The 26,520-nt window shown below is 43.6% G+C and overlaps 1 protein-coding gene across 2 annotated transcripts; it reads left to right on the top strand.

Moving 5' to 3' along the window:
• Nucleotides 1-5,106: 5,106 nt before the first annotated feature.
• On the top strand, nt 5,107-26,186 carry MATCAP2 (microtubule associated tyrosine carboxypeptidase 2). Of its 2 annotated transcripts, XM_072328713.1 has the most exons (7): nt 5,107-5,218; nt 10,225-10,907; nt 18,109-18,252; nt 19,907-20,039; nt 21,023-21,328; nt 21,762-21,859; nt 23,898-26,186. In XM_072328713.1, exons 1-7 carry the CDS (start codon nt 5,194-5,196, stop codon nt 24,057-24,059), a joined length of 1,551 nt encoding a protein of 516 aa, XP_072184814.1. In that variant the 5' UTR covers nt 5,107-5,193; the 3' UTR covers nt 24,060-26,186. The 2 variants fall into 2 exon arrangements, with proteins under 2 accessions (XP_072184814.1, XP_072184815.1); XM_072328714.1 differs by lacking the exon at nt 10,225-10,907 and having other exon boundaries at nt 5,132-5,218.
• Nucleotides 26,187-26,520: the final 334 nt, after the last annotated feature.

Here is a 26,520-nt window from a genome sequence, read left to right as displayed (position 1 = left end):
GCGATGGTTCTGTGATTCTGTGTGTGCTGCTCATGTCTCTGGCTTCTCAGGTACTTTTACTGTAGTCCAGACTGTAGCTCAATTCTGTGCTGCTTTGCAACCTTACGAACTGGCATCTCAGCTCTTGTTTTTGAGAGATGCTTACAGGTAGATGTTAAGTAACTTTATCCACACGAAGCATGCGTTAAGAAGCATTTAATGCTGTTCTGTTGCACAAAGTAACAGTACTAATGAGGGAGGGCATGGGATTTTAAAATATCTTGTTTGTTTGTTTGTTTTCCCTTCAGAAAACAGGCTTCAGTGACAAAACAGTGTGCTATTGCAGGGAAGTCTTGCTCCTGACTCACTTGTTCCCTGACCTCCCATACAGTGTTACTTTTGAAGTGTTACTTTTGAAGATAGTTTAATGAAGTGCCCTGGTCCAGCAGGTGTTCTTTGATGCCTTTATGACATGCACCACTTCATGGACATGGATGAAGGCCAAGCTGCTCTGGGGACTTCCGTACCTCCCTATGCATTACACAGAGCAGAGCTAACTTGGCTTTCCTTGGAGTTAAACAATGCACAAAGTGCTGCTTTTTGCTTCTCTAATGACCTCCGTGAGCAGAACTGCTTCCACAATGGGGAGTTTCTGCTCGGAGCATCCCCAGGCTTGCTTTCACAGTGCTCAGTGACTTGTGGAATCAAACTCTACAACCCACATAAGGTTACATAGCAGGTATGTTTATTACGGCACTGGGAAGCACTGGGAATATTTCTACCATAGTGGCTTCAAAGGTCACATGATTCAGAATCCGTTATATTTCCACAGATAGTACATATTTATCAATTACACGTGAGACAATTAACAGATACACGCCTATCTCAGGTAGTCATTTATGAGGTTTCCAGTCTTCTATTCTATGGTCTCTTCTACCATCTAGCATCTTTCTAGCATCATGACAGCCCAACTGATGGTTTTCTACTTCATCCAGTGATCTTCTTCGCTTGTCCTCTACATGAACTTTCTTCATTGACACGTGCTCAGTAGGAGAATTACCAACATTGTAACATCTACTCTCTCAGCACTCAGCCATTATTTCTGGACATCTGCTCATCCTTGGATAGAGACGAGTTTGGCGGCGTGTCTTATAATGATCTATACAGGAGCGTGGAAGATAAGGAGGATAGAGGGGAGTATCTTGACTCTTGCCTGTTGCATCCCAACCTAATCCCAAAGTGAGCCAATTCGGCCTTGTGTGGAGGCTCTGACTTTCATTATTGTGTTTCTTTGGCAGAGGGCCTCATCAAAACAGAACATCCTTACAGCATGTTTTCTAGTCTACAGTACTACATTCATACTATTTGCAACATTTAAAAGTTATTGTAGCTTTGCAATAAAGAGTTAATCACATAATACAACAAATCAACAACTGTATTTCTAAATATACCACTAAGATTATATGGTATTTCTACTTTTTCAAATCAGCTATTTCTAAAAACAAGTTACAAAATAATTCATGCTCTACTTCTTCAAATCCTCAGTCTTGTCCTTGGCTTTTTGGCCTGGGTTTTGCTACCGGCTCTGTCAGGAGACAGGCATGTCTCCTGCTGTGCTGCTGACGCCATAGCTGAATGTGCTCCTCAGGCCACTGCACACCTGTAGCTGCTGCTGGGTCAGAAGCTGCAGCCCATCCCTCAGCCCATGTGCCTTTCAGGAGGCTGTGAGCACAGGCTGAGGAAGGTGAGCTGCTTCCTGGGAGCTGGCAGAGGTCAGCATCCTGCTGCTCCAGCTGCCATCCAAGGTGCTGCTACCAGGGCCTGGCTTGACTTGTCCTACAGGAGGTACTTCTGAAGACTTGTTGCTAGCACAAAGCTGCCCTGAGCTGCTAGCATGGCTTTCTCCCCTTTTTCTTTCTCTGCCACCACTTAGCCTGGCTTGGGCCATGATTCTTTTGCTTTGCTGATGTTTTCCTAAGCAGCTCTGATCTGACTAAGCTTGGACTTTATCTCTAGCCTTTATAGAGATTTCCACATTGCCTTTAATTACTTCAAAGGATGCTTAAGTCTTGGCACTTGTATGCTGAAGTGAAAATACATACAGTTCTGCCCAGGCTGATACGGTAGCAACAGCAAAAAAGCAGAAAAGAGAGAGATTCTGTGCTGTAGTAGCATGTCTACACTAGAGGGTGTTACTTAGACAGGATTTTAGGATGAGTTTTGCTTTGGAAATCTGTTTATCTTTGGGGAAGGAAGAAAAAACGTATCTGAATAAATAGCAGCAGATGCAATGGGGAGAAATTCTACTGAAATTTGAAGAAACACTACGAAAATGTAATGGTGATAATGTTTTCCCTAGAGCTACTCACAAGGGACACTTGTAATATAATCATCTCCGCTTCAGTAGAAACTACACATACAGTTACTTTGGGGCTGTGTTAAGGAGGATTAAATATACTTGATATTTTCAACTGCTTGTACTTCAAATCTATTTTGACAGAGAAAACATTAACTGAAGGAATATTAAAATGAGTTCATTGCTCCTTCTGTGTGAGAGGGACAGGGAAAGCATCTGGTGGTTCCCACTCCTAGTCTCTGCTGGAAGCGTGTTACTCATATGCCCATGAGTATTTCCTTTTGTATTTCCCCATCACTGACCCCTGGGCTTGAAGTCCTTCCCTGTCACCTCCTGTCTCAGCCTGGTGGATGTGCTCTGCTCCGTGTGTCTGGGTGCCATGGGACTGCTCCATTCCTATCACAGTGATCTGGGCACCTGACTCACACTGCAATAAGGGGTTACCCAGAGAATTTCCAAAACCAGAGATGAAATGGAGGAGAATGGAGTCTGAAGACAAGTTTGTCATGGCTTGTGCATCTCCCAAGTTTGACAACTAAGCACTTTCATCAGCTGAATGAACAGGTACCACTTTAATGGGATTCTTCACACTGGAGCAAATAACTCAAAACTGATTACAGTGGGAAGAAAAAAGAAGCAACTTTACCATAAATCATGGTGGAGCCTGCAGAGTAAAGCCTGGAAGCAGTGCCAGGTATGTACTTGGTATCTGGAAAAAGAAAGTGGGCCCACACCCTGGGATCTGCCCTCACTGAGCCCAGTACTTTTCCTTGCAAACAAGACTCCCAGAAGACCACCTTCCAGGACAGGCAAAGACTCTCCTTCTCTATTGATCTGTCCTAGATGAGAGGGTGTAGAGCTCCCATGAGGTGAAATGTTTTGATAAGAAACAACTCACTGCTCTTTCCCCAGCTGCTCACCACTGAAGTTAAGTTCAAAGGGTCTCCTCTTGTCCACAGCACGGGCTTCATCTCCAGGACACTGCTGACCTCCATTCAGCCAAGCATAATAGAGCCTCATCTATTGCTGCAAAAATCACGTCTTGCAAAAATGCTGCCCATTTTCAGGCTATCTTTATGTTATTGAGTCACCTTGGCATAAAGCAGGAACAAATTCAGCAGATAAATGAACATGAATAACGTAGCTGTATCACGCTGTGTTCTGCAGGGTGTCTTAAAATAGCAGTCCCATTGAGCAGGAGCATTTGTATGTGTAACAGCTCCCTACAATTACGTGTTGCCGTTGTCACGTACTAGAAAAGAAAGATGCAGCTGCAGTCATCTGGCAACGTCAGATGTTTCAGTAAGAGTTTCTAGAAAGAGTGCAATGGGAGGATAGTCAGCTGGAATCACCTGGTTGGTGAAATTGCCTGGGCAGAAGACAGTAAATAAGCTGCCTTTCAAGTCAGAACGGTTAGAGGTACATGAAATGTATGTATATATAGCACTCTTTTTGTATTGCAATACTTAATGTTTCTGTTGACTGAGCTTTCCATGTGGTGCTGTTAATCACCAAAGGTGACAAAGCTTGCTCAGAGCCAAAGAAGAATACAAGGGCAGCTGGCCTTTTAGCTTCCCTCCTCTGTGCCTTCTGCTGTTGCTTCTGTCATCCTCCTGCTAAAGCTAGCATGACCTAATGAAACCTTCAAGCCATCCAGCAAAGCAAAAAGGTTGGAAAAGTAAAAGTAAGAATAAAAAAATCTGGAGGCAGCAGATTCATGGGCGAGTGACTGCCCAAGCACTCAGTGAAAAAGGGCTTGCCAGCATCAGGGTGAAGGGGACGGGACATGGAAAACATGGAGGGGGCAAGCCCTGGAGGGAGCAAGGAGAGGAGTGTCAGCGTGTAACTCACAACCCGGAGTTAACACTTCCATTGCTGTGGCTTCCAGGCTTAAGTGTCATTTCTAAGATGAGAATGGAGAGTCTAAGCAGCAAAAAGAACTGTGGAGTTACAATCAAGTGGTATATTGCCTTCATACTGCAGCAGCCATCCACTGTTTGTCCCGTATCTGCTATGCAGATTATTTCCACTGCTTGAATCAATTCACTAACGGTTTTGTTTTTCCCCACAATTCTTGTTGCTGATTAGTGACAGCTTATCTAGCTATATTTAAAACTGTTCAGCTCCTGCAATCTGAAAGCTGGCAAAAAGCCTGCGGGTTCCTTTTTCTAGCTGTGCTAGCAAAGAGGTCCTTTTAGGTGAAACTTGGGCAACGTTGGCAGAGCACGCATCGTCTCTTTTCATGAAGGAATTCAAGCTAAAGGGGACACTGGGTGTGACAGTGAGGCACGGTGACAGAAAAATGGAGCCTTAATGCCCTCATGGCTTGTTTTTGGTGCTTCAGTCTGGTCATAGATTGCTTGAGGAGTCCCTGTCCTCACGTGGGAGGCGGGACTGAGTAAAATATGTGCCTCCACGTCTCTTTTTCTTACTTTCTTTGAAGGAAGAAGCCAGAACTGTCAGATGAACAGATCAGTCTGTGTGGCTGGTCCTGCCCCTTAGATGGATGGCTGTGTGTGAAAGAGCACAAAGAAATTCGCTCTGTCAGGGCGAAAAAAAAGAGGGTAACCAGGATGGGACAGAAATAGGGCTTCTCAAGGCTGCTAAGAGACGCTGCAAACAGCTCTCCTGCCCCACGGGATGACGTGATGGGAGAAGCTACAGGTATTCTGCATTAGGGGGCGTGACGTATCGTACTACAACTCCCAACGTGCACCTCGGCCCTCCCGCGCGGGGCGCGCGGGGCTGTAGCGGCGCGCGGCACGCTGGGACTTGTAGTCGGCAGCTGAGGGCGGGCGCTCCGCTGGGGCGGCTGCTGCCGGGCGGGCCTCGGGACGGCGGCGGGGAGGTGGAGCGCCATGCTGGAATCTATCCGTGTTACCGGTGAGTATCTCCGCGGGGTGCTGCCCAGGGCCTGGGCTGAGGCGAGGCGGCGCCGCTTTCCCTGCTCCCGCCCCGGGCACTCGGCGCCGCGTGTGGGAAACACGCAGGGTGGGTGATGTGAGGCGATATTTTCCCGCAGCTCTGTTCCGTGGTTAAATTCGGCCTGTCACAGAGAACCCGTCACAGCCAGCAGCGATACTTCCCACAGACACGGGTCTGCTTCATTCGTGCGCCAGCCCTCCGTGCGGGCATGTTGACGTACGGCAGGGACCGCGCTGTCCAAAAACCAGCGTTTCTTCACAGGAAAGGGGCTGTTTGGGGTGCAGAGCCTTCAGCTGCTCGCCCGTCATCCCGAGCGGGGCGGTGGGCCACTCAGCCCTCTGTGGCCGCGTCCCGGCCTGCTGCCTTAGCGGGAGCCGGGCACTGCAGCCTGCCAGCGCCGCCTCTGCTCTTCGGCTGCGTGTTTGTAAACCTTAAAGGCGTTTGTAACGGTGAGGAAATTCATCACCAGATTTTGGTCTGATTCTGTTACTCCACAAACAAGCCTGTAGCATCTGAGAGTCAGTGGAACTTTATAGATTCATATGTAACTCTCTCCATAGTCTGTTTGTTGCAGAATAGTCTTTCGACAGCCCTCTGCAACCCCAAGTCATTAAATCCAGATACAATTAATTTCATATTGCTTTTTAATCTACTCACGTCACCCGAATACCTAAAATAAAGGTCTTTGTAACATTACTGGGCATTTGCAAGATGTATCAAAGGAGAAGTGTTACTCATTACAATCTTATATTCTCATCTTTCAGACTTCACTATTTACTTGTAGACGAATCACATTATTTACATTTTTATAAACCTGAAAATCCAAGCCAAGGTATTGGAAGTGTTTGAGTTTATTTTTGTTCAAAATGAGCAAGCATCTTCTAAAATGGTAACGTAGAAGCCAAAAACAAAAGCAGTGACTCAGATGATTACATTCCTAGGATAAGGGAACCACTCCAGTAACATTTTTGCTAAGCTCTGTAAGAAGCACACTTGGAGTTCAGGAAGGATTTGTCTATCATGCATATATAACCCAGATGACAGCTGCTCAAAAACTACAGGAGCTCTCTATGTATTTTAGAGCTCATCTAGCTGAGCAGAGATTGATCTGTGCCCACAAATATCTGTCACCATTCACCTTGTGCCACTAATGGAGCAAGTGTATTAGAAGCTTATTGGATAGTAAAGAACCAGTAGCCTAGGTAAGGAAGATTTTTTATATAATACTGTCCAAAAACTGGAAAAAACAAAATCTTTCATGGAGCTTTTACTACACATTAACACAGTAAATCATTGCTCAATACCTCAAAAGGAAGCCATCAGTATAACCTGGATTATGAATGTTATAAAATACAACATTTTTTCTAATGGCCTCTGACAAGATTAGGCAGAGTCTGCAGTGCCATGAGATCCAAAGCTAGTGAGTGGATAAGAAGCATGCAACTTAAGCATGGAAAGCATGTGCTTAGTGCAGAATTATTATGAAGTGTGTGGCTCCCACATATGCACTGTTAGCAGGTTTGGGGTGCATCCCTTCTCCAGTACCACCATGATGCTGGAATAGCTGCACATTCAGGAAGGAAGGTATGCAGGAGGAGATGATGTTTCTACTGAGGAGGAGGATTCTCCATCTTTTGGTACCCTACCAGTGCCAAAGTGGGGACAGGCAGCTCATCTGTGCCTTCCTCCTTTGGGTCTTTATGACTTCTGAGCCTGCATGCTAGATCAATGCAAACGTGAGGTATTTTTAGTGAGTTCTCAAAGGTAGCCAGGAAGTTTGGGCATACACTATTTACTGCTGTATAGATGGAAATATGAAAGAGACATGAAAATGTACACACCTCAGAACAGCTTTATATGATTTATATAAAATTAAACATTTATATAAATTTCTGTAAGATGTATATAAAATTTAAATCCATTTAAAATGTATATAAACTTTAAATCAGATGGCTTTTAGATACACCTATGATGTCTATAAAATTTAGATGTGTGTAAATACATTAGATAACCATAATTTACATCAAATTTATATAGTTAGAATTTATATAAAATTTGTATACAGTCTATGAGATGCAAATGAAGTTTATGTAGAATGTATGTAACACATAAAATTAATGTAAGATACACATACTATGTACATAAGAAATCAAGAAAATGTATATAAATCATAGAATCACAAAGGTTGGAAAAGACCTCCAAGATCACCCAGTCCAACCGTCCACCTACTACCAATGTTTCCTCACTAAACCATGTCCCTTAGTACAAAATCTAAACATTTCTTGAACATCTCCAGGGTTGGTGACTGTACCGCATCCCTGAGTGGTCCATCCCAGCACCTGATCACTCTTTCAGCAAATACATTTTTCCTAATATCCAATCTGACCCTCCCCTGGTGCAACTTATGGCCATTCTCCCTTGTCAGGTCACTAGAGTCCACTGGAGTAGAGGCTGACCTCCACCTCACCACAGCCTCCCTTCAGGGAGTTGTAGAGGACAGTAAGGTCTCTCCTGAGCCTCCTTTTCTCCAGACTAATCAATCCCAGCTCCCTCAGATTCTCCTCATAAGATTTGTGCTCCAGACCCCTCACCAGCTTCATTGTCCTTCTCTGGACGTGTTTCAGGGCCACAGTGTCTTGTAGTGAGTGGCCCAAAACTCAACACAGTTCTCAAAGTACAGCCTCACCAGGGCTGAGTACACAGGGATGATCGCTCCCTGCACATCCCAGCAACTTCTTTGTACTCTGCCTGTCCCTTCTTCCACAGAAGGTAGACTCTCTTTTACTCTCAGAGCCTCATAGAAGTTCTCTGTTCATCACGTTCTTCCCCTCTGGCTCATCTTGCATCACAGACAGACAGCCTGCTCCTTTAAGACTTCCTCCCTGAGGAGCAACCAGCCTTCATGGACCCTTTTACCTTCAGAACAGACTCCCAAGGGATTCTCCCCAGCACTGCCCTGTGTAGTTCAGAGTCCACCCTCTGGAAACCCAAGGTTGTGGTTTTGCTGATCCCACTTCTGACTTCAGTGAGAACAGAGACCTCTACCATTTCCTGGTCACTCTGTCTATGAAATACCAAATTCATAAAACACTTATATAAAATTTATACAAAATGTACATAAGATAAAAATAAATTCTATATAATAAATACAAAGCTCATATAAATTAAGTATACAACATATATGAGCTGCAAATGAGATTAACATAGAAGCTATACAGAGTAAATGAAAAACCAAAGAGCATCTAAGAAAAGACTCACCAACACTAAGGCCTTCAGTTGAGATGGATGCTGCCTTAGTGGTGGTCAGCCCTTAAATGGGATCTAGGAGAGGTGCAGTCAAGCTCCACCTCTTCCAGGAGCACAACTGAATTACCTTTACCTGTGCTCCCACAGTTGACTCGTTACTTGCCTCAGATGGTTAATCAGAGGTTCAGGCTGTGATCAACAGTTTCCCGTACAATAACATTTAATAAAATTTATATAAATGCATATAAATTTATATAAAATGCATATAGTTTATAGTGTACATTTCTACCTCTGCCTTCTAGTGGAGTAGATGATGTTCCTCATCATCTCTTCACACATGCAGGACCTGTCTTTTTGCTTTTCAGAGTGTCTTTGAGCAGGAGAACTGAGGGATAAAAGTTAACATTGCCCTGACAGCTTCAGAAGTATGAAATGCTTTGCCATGGAGCTTACGTTGAGAGGAAAACCTAATATTCCTGCAAAAATAAAGCTAGAGTTAGACTACTATTGATTTATTTTCCTTGGAGGCATTTAATGATCTCTTGCTAATATTCCATTCACAGTATAATTACTGTCTGTAAAGCAATTACAGCTCTGCTATGTTTAACTATGGACTGAAGCTCAAATCCCTTCTGGGGGCCTTTAATCAGGCTCTGGCCATATCTCCCATTCTGTGAATTCTCTTATTTTAGATGCAGAAGTAAGAAGTGTTTCTTTGTGTCAGGACGTCTGTGCATTGACTTTCAGCTCACCCAGTGCTCCGCGATGAACCCTGCTGGGGGAAGGCTGGAGCCAGTGAACAGGTCACTTCTGTCTAATGAGCCAGCACAAATGTTAAATACAGCCTTAATTCTCAGTGCCTTTTGCATGCTGCTGCTTTGCACCAGGGGCTCCCCTCCTGCGTAGCCTGTATTGGGGGTCAGAGCAGGAGGAGAGAGCTCCCTCACTAAGGAGCCATATTTGCCTCTTTGTACTTCTTTGCAGTGTTGTTTCTCCCTTTCTTGATGTTGGCTGTTGTAGGACAACTTTAGTATAGGAAATAACAGTGTCTAAAGGATTCCTAGAAGCATACTTGAACTAGCTGAACTCTTTCATTTTTCAATACTCCTTCTTAATACAGAGAGCACTTCACATATGTGAAGCACTGAGGCCTTTAAAATTGACACTGCTGCTTGCATGTTGTAGCAAGCTGCCCTCTGCAGCTGGCTCACTGTTGTGTTCTCATCCTTTCTGAGAGGAAATACTGTCCATCAGATTTAGCAGATGAGGCCACACCAGGCTGCTTCTGTCTCTGCACCGATCCCTGTGGAACATCACTGTGAACAGTACCATTTATTCCTGTACTGTTTCCTATTTTCTAAGTTGTTTATCCATGCAAAAGCTTGAAACAAAAGTTTGTTGAGAGCGCACACTCATAAAGCCACGCACAGAATCTCACTTTAAACAGGTCAGTGTTTGTTGCAGGCAGGTCATGCTCAGGCAAGATGTGTGTTTGTACATGGAGAGGTAAGCACAAAGCACTTGTTTGACTTGATGTCACAGATCCATACAGAGTTGTGTAAAGGCCATGAACTCCATCACAAACTTCTAGAAGTCAAGTTGAACATGATGTGACCGCAGTTAAGACAAGTTGTGCGTTTCATTTATGTCGTTGAGTCTTTTAAGATGTGAAACGGTCAAATTTGTTTTCAGCTCCTTTTTTTCCCTCATGAACGCAGAAAAACTTCACTGGCCTAAGCAAGAACTTTCTAAGAAATCAATCCTGAGTCCTGAAGAACATAAACTGAATGTCAACACTGAAAAGAGCCTCCAGCAACCATCTCCTGGGGTCCTTAAGGACATTTTCACAACAGGAACCAGTAGCTACAATGTCCTTCTGCAGAGCAAGGAAGAGAAAAAGCACAATGCTCAGAAGCAATCACCAGCTCACCACAAGAAACACAGAAAAGCCACAAAGTGCTCCAGCACCTTGCGAAGCAACGAGCACCGCAAAATCAAGGTACCGCTGCCCTTGCTCAGCAGTGGATGGTGCTGCTCAGACCAGCAGCCCTCTGTCCTCATCACCAGCCCCGTGTCTAACGGCGTGAAGCTTGCAAACAGCATCTCAGCTGCAGGGAATGGCATAGGACTGCCCCCTCGACCCAGAAGTAGAGCTAAGAGGTATTGTAATCAGACAAAGCCAAAGCAATCCCAGTCATCAAAAAGCCACAGGAAAGAGGGAGATGATTCTGGCCGAAAACTCTGTTTGCTGACTGCAATCAAGCCTTCCAACGTGGAGAAAGAGAAAATGAAGTTCTTTAAGTCAGATTTCACATACAATCCTCAGTTTGAATATGCAAACCCTGCTTTGCCAAACGTGTTAGCTAAGCATAGCCAAGCATCTGACAGATTTCTTAAGCAGGTACAGTTGCATTTTTTTCTCCTTTTCTCCTATTTCTTTCTTTCTTTCTTTCTTTCAAATTTGTAAAGGTGGTGTTTGCCTTTGTAGCAGGTGGAAGGTTCTCCTCTTTGCATTTCTCCTGTATTGTTTGAAACGTGCATCAGTGATGAGTACGTAACATAATACAGCTGTCTTTTGGGCTGAAAAATGAAGGCCTGCCTAATATTTAAAGGATGTAATAGGCGGAAGGTGTAATTTCTCATAAATTGTGTTCCATGTTAACCCAGTTAAGGCAAATAAACCTTTTTAGTCAATGAAGCAGAGTGTAGGACAGAAATAATACAAAGCATAAAGGGGCTTTAATAAACAGAGGGGAGGAAAGCGGTGTAGGAACCCTGCCAGTCCTCTTGGGTGACACAGTGACTGGGAGGAGATGGCAGTTATTTCATGTCATGGTTATTGAATATATTGAATATATTGATTTTCCTTGTTTTAATTGCTTCTGAAAGGGTATTTGCATTACATTAAGCTAAATCATGCAGCAGATCAGTGCAGTGTCCTTGATCCTGACTGAAGTTCCGGTCCAAAGATAGATAAAAGAAACCCATGTTTTTCCCCATAACATGCAGCCACAAGATCCAAAGAGATATTTCTTCCCTTAACCTTTGACTTCCATATCAAAAAACACAGTGCTTAGCTATACGAGAAACAGTCTTTTCCACTTCTTTTCTCTTTGGTTTTTCAAAACAATCTTTCTAAACGATCATGTTTGACAAGCTTTTCTAAAGAGTCTCCCGTTAGAAGGAATACACTGCTTGGGAAGAAGTCTTCCCATTCTATGAGTTTTATTTATGTGCGATATGAATATTTGGGTTCAAAACCCCCAACTTCCTGATGCGAAATGTATCCTGAATTAAATTACAACGAGTTCTAGAAATCCACCTTTACTTTTGAAGCATCTGACATTTGTTTTCAAATCCAAGAAAGTACTCTGCTGTTGTTACCCATTAATTTGGCCATTGCATTGGAAGACAGAGACTGTATGATTATGTTTATAAAAGAAATCTGTCAGGGTTTTATTAGGACATTATTTCCTTTATAGGAGAAGAGCTATTCTGTGCTTAGAAACGAGTTTCCATTTTGCTATGCTTTGGATAATGATATGAATAACAATCATTGCAGCAAATCAACACTGACTGGTGCCAAACCGCACCGTTATGAAAATTCCCCCCTTTACACAGTGAGTTCTTTAGTTTTTGAAATTCTTTTATCATCAGTTTTTTAGCAAGAAAAGCATTTCTTGGAGGTTTCAGCTCCTAAAGATACTGAACAAAATCCTTCATACAAATACCTAAAAAACCCAATTTGAGCACAGCTGAAAGCCCAGCAGGTGTCGCTCTGCTGTCATTTACAGCTCGCTGTACAAATTTTCATCTCTCCACGCACAGGAATTTCGTTTCCTGCAAATTTACTGGCCAGAAAAATGGAACGAATCAAAGTTCCACCCAGTTTCTTAGCGGAGGGTCTGGGATACTGCAGTTAAATGAGATCAACATTAACAGTTCTGCAATGGGGAAAATACAGGCCTGTGAGCACCCACATCTGTCCTCAGGCCTTTAGTCTAATCAAAGATGTTCAATGTCGGGCATAGCCCATCTCTTTTAATAATTGATTTTGCACGGTCATGCAGTAAACATTTTTTTTTATTATGGATACATTTGAAAACAGTAATTCTAACATCTCTCTTTCCAAACTTTGCTCTGCTTTTTTGTTTCTCTCTTCCTTCTTCATCACCCTTTCTTCACAGTAACGTCCTTTCATGAGTCACACAATATGTGCTCCCAGGGAAGAGAACTTGAGAAATAAAAAGTGATAGACAGACTTGTAGCTTTTCACTTTGATTGACACCTGTCATGTGTTTCAGGATCAGTGTAGCAACCTTGTGCTATATCAGTGCCATGAAATTATCTTATTTGCTCTCGTGGCTCAAGCTACTCGTCCTTCATTGTTCATTTTTTTTTAAAATCAACACTTAAGCCCTGTGTTTTTGCATACATGCCATAGGTGGCAATATTTAGCTAGAAGTAATTACCCTCCCAGACTGTCTGCAGGGCACATGACTTAAGAGTTGCAATTTGCTGAACCAAAATCAGCAGAGAAGATGCAGCTTGAAGTAATCTGCTTGCGAATGCTTACGTTTCTTGAGCCGTACATAAAGGCAGGAAAGCTGTCATTTAAAGTAAGTCATTTTGTTGAGTGAGTAATCCCTCCTGTGAAAGAGCTATACATCCTTTTCCCTTTTAGTCATAAGAAAATAGCAGTTTTGAGTTAGTAAATAACTACGCCACGTTCTGTTTGCACTACACACATACGCATTAGTCATTAGAATTAGCCTGCAATTAAGTGGAGCTGGAAGGCTAAGTGACAAGACATTCAGCATGGTAACCCCTTGCAGTGTACAGGTCAGGTCATAGATGAGGTGTGTTGAACTCCTAAGAATGCATCACTGGCCCTAAGGAGCACTTAACTGTGAAACGTCATTCTCTGCTACTAACTAAACACACTCCCAAAATAAGATTTATAGATTACGATTAACATGCAACACAAGGTTGATGATGTCACCTAAGTAGCACAGTTCTTAGGGTACTACACAGGCTTCCCTCTTCTACATAGTGGAAGAGGACTTCTGGTGGTATTGCTGTAGGGGCAGAAATTTGTTTGAGGATGCAGTGTGTATGAGTATTTCATTAGGAATATTTCTGCCTGATCCAAAGTAGTGAAAAAAAAAGAAAAGAAAAAAAGAAAGGAAAAAGAAAAAGCCAATGTAAACACTGAACAAAACACAAAATACTACAGGCTGTACAGACTGTCCTCAAAACACTGCACTTACCTCTCTCCAGTTGCATCCAAAAAAGAGATGCAACCAGCACTTTATGGCTGTTAATAAGACCAGTATGTTCAATGTGATACAGCCTACTATTCCCCTACTTTTCCCAGCAGGTTCTTGCAACACTTGACTTTGAGTCAACCCAGAGGCAGGCGTAGAAACCCACACGAGGGGCTCTGTGTTGTACACGGAGCCTGGGATGCTAAAAAGTCCCAAACCTTTTCCCCACCAATTGAGGTGATTGCGGCAAGTGTCCAAATTGACAGCATCCCTGGGACAAGTCCTCAGTCATCTCAGTGTTGGAGAGATCTACCACTTCCCAGAGATTTGTGTTCTGGGAAAAGTGCATGTGTGGCAGCTCTCGCTGTTGTTTCAGTGCTTCAGGACTTCTGTTTTGCTTGAAACACAGTCGTGGAAGAAGGTGATAATGGTGAGCACCCTCTTAGTAGTTTTGAAGAGAATTAAAAGAGAAGGCTTTCATGACTTTCTCAATGAGCATGACTTCAAACTAACAACATCTGTTTGCATGTGCCTGAACTGTCAGCATATAGGTTACTCCACATGGTAGCTTTAAGAGGAGGTACACTTCTTCATGCATCCTACCTTCCTGTGGAAGCTGCAATACTTACCTGTGGTTGAAGTGGAAGAGGACAGAGCTGAGTGTGGGGAGAGCTCAGGAGGGCAACCTGAAGGCATGCAGCAGAAGCAAGGATGTTGGTCTCCTGACTCCCAAACTCCTGCCACCTCCCTTGGTATGCCTAGGATTCAGCACCAGGGAGTCTCCTTGTATGGAGAGCCAAGCAGAAGGTCTCATGCATGTTCAGTGTTTTTGTTGCTATTTGTTGTGGTTAGGTGGTTTTAGAAAGTACTTTGCACACCAAGGTATGTCCAAACCAACATATAAAAAGCTGCATCTCGTAGCAGTAATTTATCTTTACAAACAGTGGTGAAGCAGAACTGATTGCTAAGTCTACACGCCCTCCTGAAATGTTCTTTTTTTAATGAGTTTTCATGTTGAGAAGAAACAACCGCCTTGTTTTCAAATATTTGTCAGCCCTCTGCTTCCTCAAACCTGCTCTCATCCATCAGCACTGGTCAGTACTCCAGATCTGTCCTCTTTTCAAGAGATACGGAAAATGGGCTGTATCACAGCAACAAGGGATGTGAGTATCCTTCTCTGTTCTGCCCTCGTGTGGCTCCACTGAGTATTTCGTCCAGATCTGAGGCCCACAGCGCAAGACAGAAATGGAACTAAGACAGCCTTGCCTGTGGCCTTCTGAAAGCTAGGCTCAGTGGATGGACCCATTCCAGCAGCTGAGCCGATTCCTGGCCTTACAGGATTTACTGGTAGAGAAATATAAGCCTGAATGATGGACACTAAAAGATGCCTTAAGATTCCTTAAAATGGACATGATCAAATCCTAGACACTTTGGAAAATAGATTCCATCCCTGCATAAGTCTCTAGACTAAACAACTTTCAGAGAATATAAAGCCAAACTTTTCCACCCACAGGATTTACAGAATTTCAAATCACACTGCTGAAAACTTTTGAGTGGAATTTCCATTTGATACAATTGTGCAAAATACATTTGAATGCAGAAAGATCTATCTCATCTGCTTTGGGAATTGCAGTTCCCTGGCGTTGGCCTCGTGGGAGAGCTTCGACTCAGGCCTGTACTATAACTCAGCCTGATGCAGCTCTATGACATCTTGCATCTTCATCTCTCTGTCATCTTTATAAAAGTGCTATTGAACACAGCAGGGTATTATTATTATTACTATGGAGCTGACATAGTTGTGACAGGTTTCAGACATCTTGTATAAGACAGCTTGCCATGTGGGTTGAAGTTCTTGTTCCTGTTGCTGTTAGTCTCCAGAAATATTACTTATTTTATACCCCTGCATTTATACAAGACATAGTGTACAAAGAAGTTATTGGGAAGCAAAGTCCCATTTACATCGTAGGTTTCCAGTACAGGTATGTAGGCCACAGGGGCCAGCTGCCAAAATGGGCTGGGTTCCGGGAGCAGTTCAAAAGCCATGAGGCCTGGAGGTGGCACACAGTTTCCCCTGGCAGGACTTTGTTTTGGTGTGCTGTGTCAGGCCATGGCCATCCCAAAACCACCACAGGGGAGCCTAGAGCATGACAGCTCCATGTTCTTGACAAGGCCTAAGCTTTGGTTGGAAGTAGTACAGTGGATGGGGAGCTGTAGCAACAGGGGAGGCTGCAGGAGGAGATAGATAGGCTTCATCTCACAGCACTGAGTGGTTTTATTGTGAGGGAGGGAACATGCTGCTTACTTTATTCTTGAAAATAATATCAGAATGGATCAGGAGGCCATTCACATGTAATACTAAGTATGAGAAGCAGGCAAAGAAACAGTAAACATTAAGTGCAGTATCTTTTTGTGTTGAGGTTTAATCTGGCAGGTGGCTTAGCACCATGGGGTCATTAGCTCACTGCCCTCTTTTCCCAGTGGGATGGGGGAAAGAATTGAAAAAAAAACAAAGCAGAACCCATGGGTTGAGTTAAAAGTATTTACCAAGATACAGAAAAGGGAAAGGATAATAGTTAGGACTCTCTTTGTATATATGAATGTATATAACAAGTGATGCACAATCAATTGCTCACCACCCCAGTCAATGCCCAGCTAACCTCTTGAGTAGCATAAGAGAACAAGATGAACTCTCACCCCCTTCAGAACTCCTTCTGCATGTTGTCTTGTGGTATGGAATATCCCCTTGGCGAGTTTAAGTCAGCTGCCCTGATTCTGTCCACTCCCAGCCCTTTGTTAGTATGAGCTGAGCATATGGAATGACCTTGGCTCTGTACAATACTGTTTAGTAATAACTACAAACATCAGTCCGTTATCAACATTGTTTTTTTCCTAGACTAAAAACACAGCATCATACCAGGCACTCTGAAGTAAACAGTTCCATCACAGTTGAAACTAAGATGCTTTGGCATTCATTCTGGTAATTCATCTCTCATCAAAGAGATACAGGACTATAAAAACACACCATAACTAGCATCTATGGCTTTTGTGACAGTTACTCAGAGTTGCTTAGTTTCAACTTGAAAAATATTAGATTATATATATGTGTGTAAATATACATAGATTCTTAGTAGCTATGAGAATCCTCTTTTTGCAGACAGTAATCCAATCTGATGATGCCAGAATTACATAGCTGGAGACAAGCATGTTATCAGTTTGGTGCATGCATATAACTCTATAGTGTAAAAAGAGATTTAGTCTGCAAGATTTCCACCATCATTATTAGTGCGTTTTCTTAGTAAGAACATTCATTCTTTGCAGTAATATCAGTAGTATTCTCTCTCTGGTGCTCCTGAGAGCTTCTGTTATCCTATCTGTGAAAAAAAAGCAGTTCCCTGTGGCTGAGCTACTGCTGAGTATTCTCAGCCATGTTTCCTTTTAAGGATGTGAAATAATGTATTGGGAAGTAGATTACTGAGAATGAGCATTCCACAGCTCACCAGTAACATCTTCAACATGCTGAGTTCAGATCATTTCATAGGCATCGTGCTTTGCTTCTTGCCCACAGTGGAGACCTTATTGCCCTCTACAATTCCCCGAAGGGAAAGCGTGGCAACGTGGGGGTCAGCCTCTTCTCCTGTGTAACTACTGGCAGGATGAGAGGGAATGGCCTCAAGTTTCACCAGGGGAGGTTCAGATTGGATAGTAGGAAAAATTTCTTCTCCTAAAGAGTGGTGAGGAACTGGCTGCCCAGGGAGGTGGTGCAGTCAAGCAAGAAACACTTAGATACTGCACTGAGAAACGTGGTTTAGCAGGGAAGTACTGGTGGTAGGTGGATGGTTTTACTGGATGACCTTGGAGGTCTTTTCCCACCTTTGTGATTCTATGATTCCTAATTAAGAAAACAACAAGAATTGAAATAACACAATAGTAATAATCCATATTTGTACAATTATTTGGAAGATCATTAAAAAAAAACAAACATGGAGACAACCTGCAAACATCCTCATGGCCTGCCATATCTGATTTACAAAACAGTCATACAGCTTTCCCAGGATCAAAGAGAAAACTTCACTAAAGCGATAATCATCGGTGCTGCGCTGATGTGCACAGCTTGAAGATGAGTGAATCAGAATCATTTTTCAGTACTTTGGTATTAATGGGTGTCTGAATGTGATTGAACTAGGTTGATTCACTGCAGTTTCATAGAGACTCCCAGCGAGTTAAAAGTTAGAAGAAAGATTAAAAAGAGAGAGACAGAGAAAGAAAAAGCAAATGTGCCAGTTTGACACTGGGGTCTTATTGTGTTCATGTTTGCTGTGCTTTTGTATTTTGTAGTCCATTAACATTATGGAGCGGACACTGCAGAAATATGGAAGCTACGAAAAGTTTGAACAGGCCACTGGTGGCAGCTTGCTGACCAAAAGCCGCATCTGGAATCATGTTAGGAAATACATGGTGAAGGAAGGCTGTCTTGGTGAGGTAAGGCATACAGCAGATCGCAAAAGGGGCATTTATTGATGTATTAGGCGTTTCACATTGCACACGGAGGGACCTGACAGTCTGTGTGGGAGGCCTTTACTCCTTAATGACAAGAAAATTCCTTACATCATGTTTTTCTCATGGTTGTGTTTGATTTTTGAACAATTGAAATGATTCAAAGTCCTTGTGAACACTTCAGCCACCCCTTCGAGCCAGCTTCCTGGTTCATATATGCTTATTATTAAAACCAGCTCTTCTGGGATTACCCGAGAGCGACACCCTTCCTTCCCTCCTTTTACAGCTACTTGTAGAGGAGCACATTTCCATTTATTGGTCAGTTCTGTCATCCATTCTCCCGTATCAGGTTATTTACACCAAAGGTGGTAGGGTTAAGAAGAGGCCAAGAAAAATAATCAGCATCCTGAGAGACTGCTTTATAAGAATTTGAACAAATGAAAGTGACACGAGTGAATAAAAACGTCTGGAAGAGGATCCGTTGGTTTAAGTGGTGTTTTTTTCCTGACCCTTAGCATTTTAGAGTCCTGTGCAAACAAACTTAATTCCTATCCTCGAGATTTTAAATGCTGAGTTACTTGGAAAAGTGAGATGAAAATGAATGTAGGAAAAGAGAACCACTCTAAGTCACCAGCTGACAGCCCCAGGCTTAGATGAGATCATTGGTGGTGAACAAGAGAAGGCTGGAGTGGGAGATAAATAGTAAAAAAAAATGGGGAAAAAAATATTTAACGGGAAATAAGGTTTAATTACCAAACATAATAATTCTGAGAGAAACTGCTAAACCCATCACACATTTTGGGAGACTATAATTTGACACTGATAGCAGACTTTACCTGTGTTTCTAACAGTGAGGTTACAAAACTACAGTTTAGAGCAAGCAGGAAAAAAACCTTACAGTTTAGGTCTTTGTTGTGCTTTTACCTCCCCTTGTGTTCATATCTGTTTTGCTCTGCCTTTGTGGAAGCAGAGTCCTAAACCCTCATCAAATATCCTATGTCCTCTTAATGAAACCTTCTGCAAAAGTACAGCTATTACATCTAGTTAGTATTGTCCAAAATACTATGAAAATACTCTATTTGACTGAAGAAGCAATAATAAAGTCTAGTAGTACCACTACTTTAAATGCTGTAGCACTTACCTGCCTTTCCTGAATCTTAAATAAGAGTTTTATTGGACTGGTTGCTGTTGAACCTGGAGCTGAATGATGGGGTTTTATTGTATAGGGAAGTCAAAACTGGTAGTCTTGTGTTAATGACTTTAATTCCTGGGTCCTTTTTTGTTAACATTTTTCAGTTCTCAGTAATACCAAGATAATGACAAACTGTTTGAAAACTGAAGTTTCTTTGGTTTACTCTCCATTTGATTACCCTCCCAAACTGGTCAGTGTTCCCACATTCAGTTTTGCAGTCTTGTACCTGCCTGTGTTAATCCTCAAAGTCCCACTCAATGTGGAGGTTCTATCAGAGTGTGGGTGATGGATATGTTTGCTGTCAGAAGTGTCTCTCAGAGGTAGCAAGGAAGAGCTGTGAAAGGCAAGGCCCCCTCTAAAAAAATACTGGAAGGGCCACAAGAAAGCACAGAGCGGTAACAGGAACGAGACGAGAGCTCTTTGATACCTGGCCTCTCTCATCTTCAGATTGTGGTCCATCTCACGGAGGACCTGCTTTCTCGAGCCTCAATGACAGTGGTGAATGGCCGCCCCACTCTCACTATCAATATCTCCACTGCGAGAGAGCACTGGCTGGAAGGGATGCTGAGACATGAAATTGGTATGAGCCTACCATCAGTTCTTCAGACAAAGGGGAGTACTTGCATGCATTCTTACTTATCTTGCAGTGTTGGACCAGGCACCGTACATATACAGAAGAAGGGAACAACATCCCTGTCTAAAGGTCCTGTGCTGTAGGTGTGCCAAAGGGAAGGAGAAACTTATTTTATCACTGCAAAATGCAGTGCGGGGAAGATAACCCACTTGAGGGTCCCTTGGTTGCATGTCCATGTCAGGGACATGTTGTTCGTGAGACTAGTCTAGAGCCAGTCTTGGTTTAAAAGATGGGAAAAAAAGTAGTGCAATTGTTCCAGTTTAGGACCATCCATTTCAGCTGACAGGTCTTCTGATACAAGGCACTGCTTGTAAATTTGGGCATACTTGAGTTCCTAGCAGGATTGCACTGATTTTTCAATGCACAAGGCTGGCCAAGCCCTCTGGAAAATTTCTATAAACTGTTAAATACATCAAAACTAGATAAGCCTGGGTAGTGGCTGAGTTTCAGCTGAAGAATAAGCCCTGTAATTGCCCTGGAGCATCATTTCTCATGTTGAAATGGAACAGCAGTCTCTTACAGGACTGCGGTAGGGTCCTTAAGCAGTTTCAAGAGGCAATTTTTCTGCTTCCTTCATTCGATTCTCCTTCTTTCTGTTCACCACAGAGCCCAGGCCATGCTGGAGGCAACCAGCACGGAGGGCACTTTTGAAAATTCCTTTTTTCTTGGATTTCATTACTCAGGTTCTGCTGATGTTTTCGTACCTTAGGCATTTTCAGGAGTTTCATGCTGTGGTCAGCAGGTGAATATTTGCACTGTTTATCTACCTCTGGCAAAATTCTCTGTTGCAGACTGTGCTAAATTTGACACTCTCACCCAAGCCCAGTCCTACTAGTTCGGAGTTCTGAAACTGCCCTCAGCTTTAACATTTCCCCATTTTTTTAATTCTTTAGATGTTAATTCTAAGTCTCACGCTCCTTTCTATTCAGGAACTCATTATTTTCGGGGCTTTAACAACAATAGCCAGCCTTGGTGCAACTGGAACGGACGTAGAAAACATGGGTTGAAACCAATCAACCCTACAGAAGAAGGGCTGGCGAGCATTCACAGCGTCCTCTTCCGCAAAGACCCTTTCCTTTGGAGGGCTGCCCTGCTCTACTACACCGTCTATCAGGCCAGTCAGATGTCCTTCAGCCAGCTGTTCCAGGACGTGGGGAAGTTTGTCCAGGACCCCAATACCAGGTGGGATTACTGTGTACGAGCCAAGAGAGGGTGGACTGACACATCACAGCCAGGTGGGTTCTCTGTTTATCTTCTGTATTTTGTGCTTCAGGGAGGTTTCAGAATGTGCAGAGAGCTCCTTCAGCAAAGTAAAACTACAAAAGTAGGCATCTGTACTTTCTGAAATGAGACTACAGGATTTCTGCTATTGCAAAGAAGGCTGGAAACGCACTCTGATTCAGTAAAGGATTTTTTGTTGAGAGTGCAAAATGTGAAACCGAAGAAGCTCAAACTCAGTTTGATTTCCTTGCATGCCTATTACAAAACTGTTGCTGCAGATGTTCTTGGAGTCTGCCTTCTGTTTTCTTGGTAGTGGGTTTAGCCTTCTAGTTATTTTGGGGAAGGTTTTCAAACTCTGGGATAAAAAGTTCTATTTACCGTGGTTTCTGAGAGAAATATGCCCTCGGCAAACCCCGAGAGAATGCAATTTACTTTGGTTCTTTTCAGGCTGTTTCAATAAGGATCAGGTGTACTTAGATGGCATCCTCCGAATCCTGAGATACAGGGAGTCCATTGATTTCCACCTTCTGACAGCACTTGGAAAGGTGAGTGGAGTCACCTTTAACCACAGGACAGAGTTTTACCATTTGAGTAAGCTTGTTTGCAAAGATTTATGAGTCGTTGTGCTTTGTTTTACTCTGATAGAAATCTCTGTTCCATACAGTGCCTGGTACACGCAGTGCAGGTTAAAAATATTATAAGCCCTAAGAGTTCCTACCAGTTTGTCTTCATTCCTTGTCCATCAGATTAAGATTTTACAGTCATGTTTCTCAGACTGTGCTTTCCTCCTTTTATAGGGTACTGCCTGTCTTGCCTTGAGCAAGCAGCCCAGCTGCTAGATAAGATGGTGGTCCCAGTAGGAAACTACATTCACAGATGCTAAGGCCATCCCCTTCCTCCACAAAGGGAAAGATAACAGCATGTTTTTCATCTCAGATTCTTTTTCACTGTTTTTCATAAGGTGGAGTCTGTCTTTCCCAGAATACATGATATTTCTGCACTCAGAGAATGTTTTCTCTCCATTGGCATTGCTTGTTTTATCTGAAAACAACACACAAAACCATTCTAACTGCAGAAACTGTCAGTTACTGAACCAGCTCCTTGGATTGCTAAGATTCCACAGTTCTTGTAATATAGAGTTCATGCTCACATAAAGGAGCATTCAAGTTAATGTTACTATGCTTGCATTTAGAGCTGCTATACCAACATTTCTGCCTGCTTGGCAATCCCTGGGTGAGGGATGATGGGCACATTACAATAGAGGCTTTTGGCCCACAATTAAGTGTTGCCTGTTGTGCCAAAAAGGTCATATTAGTGAGCAGAGCTATGTAAGTAACTGAACCAAGTTAGAAACCTCTGAAAAAAAAAAAACAACCTGCACTATGTCTAATAAGTCTGCAGCTTTATTCTCTGAAACTTCCCACTTCTCTGCTGCTGGAGACTCCACTATGTCAGATGTTCAGTTCTTTTCAACCCCCTTTGTGGCCTTTCTCTGGACTTGCTCAAATATCTCTGTATACTCTCAGGAAAAACAAGTTGTATTTTCCTCTGGGTCAGGTTTAGCAATCTGGATTAGGCTCTCTTATCTCTCCAGAGTACCCTTCCATCTCCCTTACATGTTGGTGGACCATCCGTGCTGGCTTTAACCTTTTCTGAACAGGGAACACCACCTGCTAAGCAGGCAGGCTGTTTCCAGTGAGCCCTGACAGCACAGTTCTCAGCTCCTTGGAAGGAGTGTGGGAGTCAAAAGGTTTGGGCCACCTGGCACAAACCTGCTGGGAGGAAATAGGATGTGCCAGTTAGAACGCACAGCCAGGCTTGTGTTTTTGCCAGCACATATGTTTCTGTCTGTAGGGTGCTTCAGCACACGCAGCTCAGAGACAAAGCAACAACCACATACATTTCATCATGAGGGAGCTGCCCAAGGAGACCTGTTCTGCGTTTGCAGGACAGCCTGTGTAATTATTGCACAGCCAAAGCATCCATCTTTTTTCTGGCCCTTAAAAAAAAAGAGTAGCAGGCCCTTAGAAGATGGAAAAAGTTTGAGACCCAGAAGGCTTCGATACCAACAGGTGCAACTAATCTCCATCCTGCTGTCAAATGAGAAAAACAAACAAAAAACCCACAACATTTTGGGATGCGCAAGGTTGCCAAAGCAGCACTTAGTCACTTCAGGTGCTTTTTAATGTAGCTTATCATAAGCACATTTGCTAGTCAGAGTGCCCGCTTCTGCTTCCTCGCCTGTTTCCCCTTGCTCTTGGGCACAGTGCCTTCTCCATTCTTCTGTCAGTCTTTGAGGTTGACTGAGACCTCAGGACTCACGTGTGCTCCAGCCTTCTCTGTTCCTGTAGTTGCTGCAGGTCAGTGTCATTCAGTTTTCTCTCAGTCTGCTCTCTGATTTAATCAAAGGCAGAATCTGAACAAATACATTTGCTAGAATTACATACACTTTTTTGCACCTTCCACTGGGGCACACTGAGACCTTTTCTCACCTACAAAGGGTAACTTACAGCCTCAGCAGAGAAGTAGTGGGGCTGTAATGTGGGGCTGTAATGCAGAACTAACCCGTGTCCTTCCTTGCAGATCTCATACGAAGATGTAGACCGCCTGAAAGGGTTGGCTGTGATTGAGAACATGAGGGTACCACACTTTCTCCAAGACCATGCCCGGTATATGGAGCACTTGGAAAAGATTATGGAGGTCAATGAGCTGACTGATGAGGAGCTCCAGGATCTCATAGACTAAGAATATCAGCCAAGCTGTTCAGTCTGTGCAACTGAGGATACAGAACTGGACTTCTGAGAGCGTACAAAAATGGACTTAGCAGGGGTGGAGCAGGAGGAAAAGGCAGCCAGAGTATGTGGAATTCAGAAAAAGTCCCTTTGTGTTCCTTTTGCATTGCGATTGTATACTGATGCTTTCTTAAAGAGTTTGTGCACATTTCGGTCTGGTTAGGGAATCCCTTTGCAGTGACCTGTCCAGCCACCTGCTCTGTTTTGCAGTCTAGGCAACAACAGCGAGTTTAATCACAATAATCGCAGTGCACAGAAGCGGGTCTTTGTGCAATAGCTCTGCACTACTATTAAAAAGATGCTTGTTTGTTTTTTCTTTACTAGGAGAAAAGAAAAGCTTTAAAGAAAAAAAAAAGAAAGGCAGGTATTGCTGTTTCGATGACTGCAAACAGGTAGCAAAATGATCTCTTTTATTGTTCCCCCAGATGGCTGCTGTTCCACATCTCTGTCTGTACAGTACATGCTTAGGAAGTTGAGTCCTGGAAGGGTGTCCCTCCTTTGAGGACAAGCGTATCACGGCTAGTAAGTTCTACAGGGCAGCATTTTGGAAGAAAGCTTGGGCAGAACTCTGATTTTATGACTTTTTTTTTATCAATAAGTTCAGGAACGCGGGGACGTAAGTCAGCACAGCAGGCAGCGCTCACTTCTTGTCTGGGTCACCTGAGCCTACAGAGCATCAAGTCACTTTTTGAGCAGAATCAGGCCTCGGTGCTTCAGTAAGGTTGTGCTCATTGCAGGAATGAGATGTGGAAGGGGAGAAAAGCAGACTCACAAGTGCCCTGTTCCTGTGTGCCTACAGGTCTGCCGCGCCACTTTAAGCAAACTTACCTCTGTTTTATCTGCCGGTGCTATATTCAGAAACAGGGAGAGAAAGTGCGTTACTGTAAGGCGCTGCTAGCCACGTGATAAATAGCTTTGATGACACAGGAGGGCTTACTGCATGAACTACATTTCTGAACTCAGAGTATTAGGGATTGTTGAGGCCAGTTGAGTTTTGCACCTGTAAGTACTTTGAGAACCGGTTTGATTTTAGTAGACAGCATTTTAGCAGAGCTCCTCTGAGCTCCTGAGATGCAGGAGGCCGTGCAGGAAGAAGGGCTCCCAGAAGGCTTCGGACAGTTCTTCCCCTTGTGATGTGACCCACAGATAACAGGCCCAGCTCTGGATAAGGCAAATAAGTGGAGACAAGTTTTCCTCCACACGGGCTCAGAGATCCGAAGGTTTTTGAATGATCCCATGAAACCAGCTGCCTTTTAGGCAGCATTGCGGGTGCACTCACAGCAGCTGGCTGACTGCTTCAGAAAATATAATGTGTTCAACAAGCATAAATGTACTAAATTTGGTTATTTTCAAGGCAGGGACCAATAACCCCTCACAGTAGCCTTAATTTTGTATTGTTAGTCTTGTTAGCTATCATCTGGAAGCCTTTCAGCCTCCGTGTGCGGAAATAGAAGCCTTGTTTTCTCCTTTTCTTTTTACAAGTTTGATCACTCGTAGCTTTGCCTGCCCAGCTTTGTCGAAGATCCAAACCCAGCAGATGTAGCACTGCAGCAGCCCCGTGGGAACAATCTGCTGTCCTGCACCCATGCTCTCCAGATACTGGCTCCGTTGCCGGAAGCAGTAACGAAGTCATGCATGGCAGGGGTCGAGTCAAAGATCACAGCCAAAAAAGGCAGCTTCAGAGCAAATCAAGTGAGCTGTAGAGAACTGGATTCACCTTGCCGTCACTGCACCGTGAGATGTTTCTGCAGCCCAAGATGCTTTCCTCCAGGACCTGCGTCCCGTCTTTGCCAGAGCAGTAGGTATCACCAGACTTCTGTTCTTTGTTATCCTAGAAGTAGGTTTGCCTAGAGCAAGGTTAGCCTGGAAGTGATCTATATAACGATGTTACCACACCAGCAGGCAAGAAACGTGTCTGCTTCTGTTTTTCAGCGTTGTATTTGTCCTTCCTCCTTTGTAAACGCGTTTCAGACTTTGAGGTGTACCTTTTGTAGGTTTTCCTGGTTATTTTTTTCCTGGTTACTAAATCACGGTACAGAAGTTCTGTAATAAAGTTTTTGGACAGCAGTGCATGTGAGCTTGTGTCACTGCAGTTTCATGACATCAGTGACACAATGACAGCCCCTCATGGCTGCCTGGTCCAGTCGCTTTGCTGTACATCCATGTCTCACTATGTCCATGCTATTCCTGTACAGGAGCCTTGTCAGCACTGGGAGAGTCACCCTGTTTCAGCACATACTGTCAGGCCCTGCTGGCTCCCGACACTCAGGTACTTTCCTTGCACTCACCCTCCACAGGATGCAAAGCTCCACCAGCAGGCACCAAAGCTCTCTTATCCTTTCCTTCTGCCCTGTAGGATCCATCTCACCCCAAGACACCCACCCACTCACCTCGCAGTGAGCCAGGCTGAGTGC

This window comes from Excalfactoria chinensis, chromosome 2 (genome assembly GCF_039878825.1).
Source record: "Excalfactoria chinensis isolate bCotChi1 chromosome 2, bCotChi1.hap2, whole genome shotgun sequence".
Classification (NCBI taxonomy): domain Eukaryota; kingdom Metazoa; phylum Chordata; class Aves; order Galliformes; family Phasianidae; genus Excalfactoria; species Excalfactoria chinensis.
The sequence above is the reverse complement of the archived record's forward strand: the minus strand, read 5'-3'. Positions and strand labels throughout refer to the sequence as shown.

Excerpts from the sequence above, each read along its gene's own strand:
- MATCAP2 (XM_072328713.1), top strand. The coding sequence starts at position 5,194 with ATGCTGGAATCTATCCGTGTTACCG. Across the intron at positions 18,253-19,906 it reads AGGAAGGCTGTCTTGGTGAG|ATTGTGGTCCATCTCACGGA; the intron begins GTAAGGCATACA and ends TCTCATCTTCAG. Across the intron at positions 21,860-23,897 it reads TTCTGACAGCACTTGGAAAG|ATCTCATACGAAGATGTAGA; the intron begins GTGAGTGGAGTC and ends CCTTCCTTGCAG.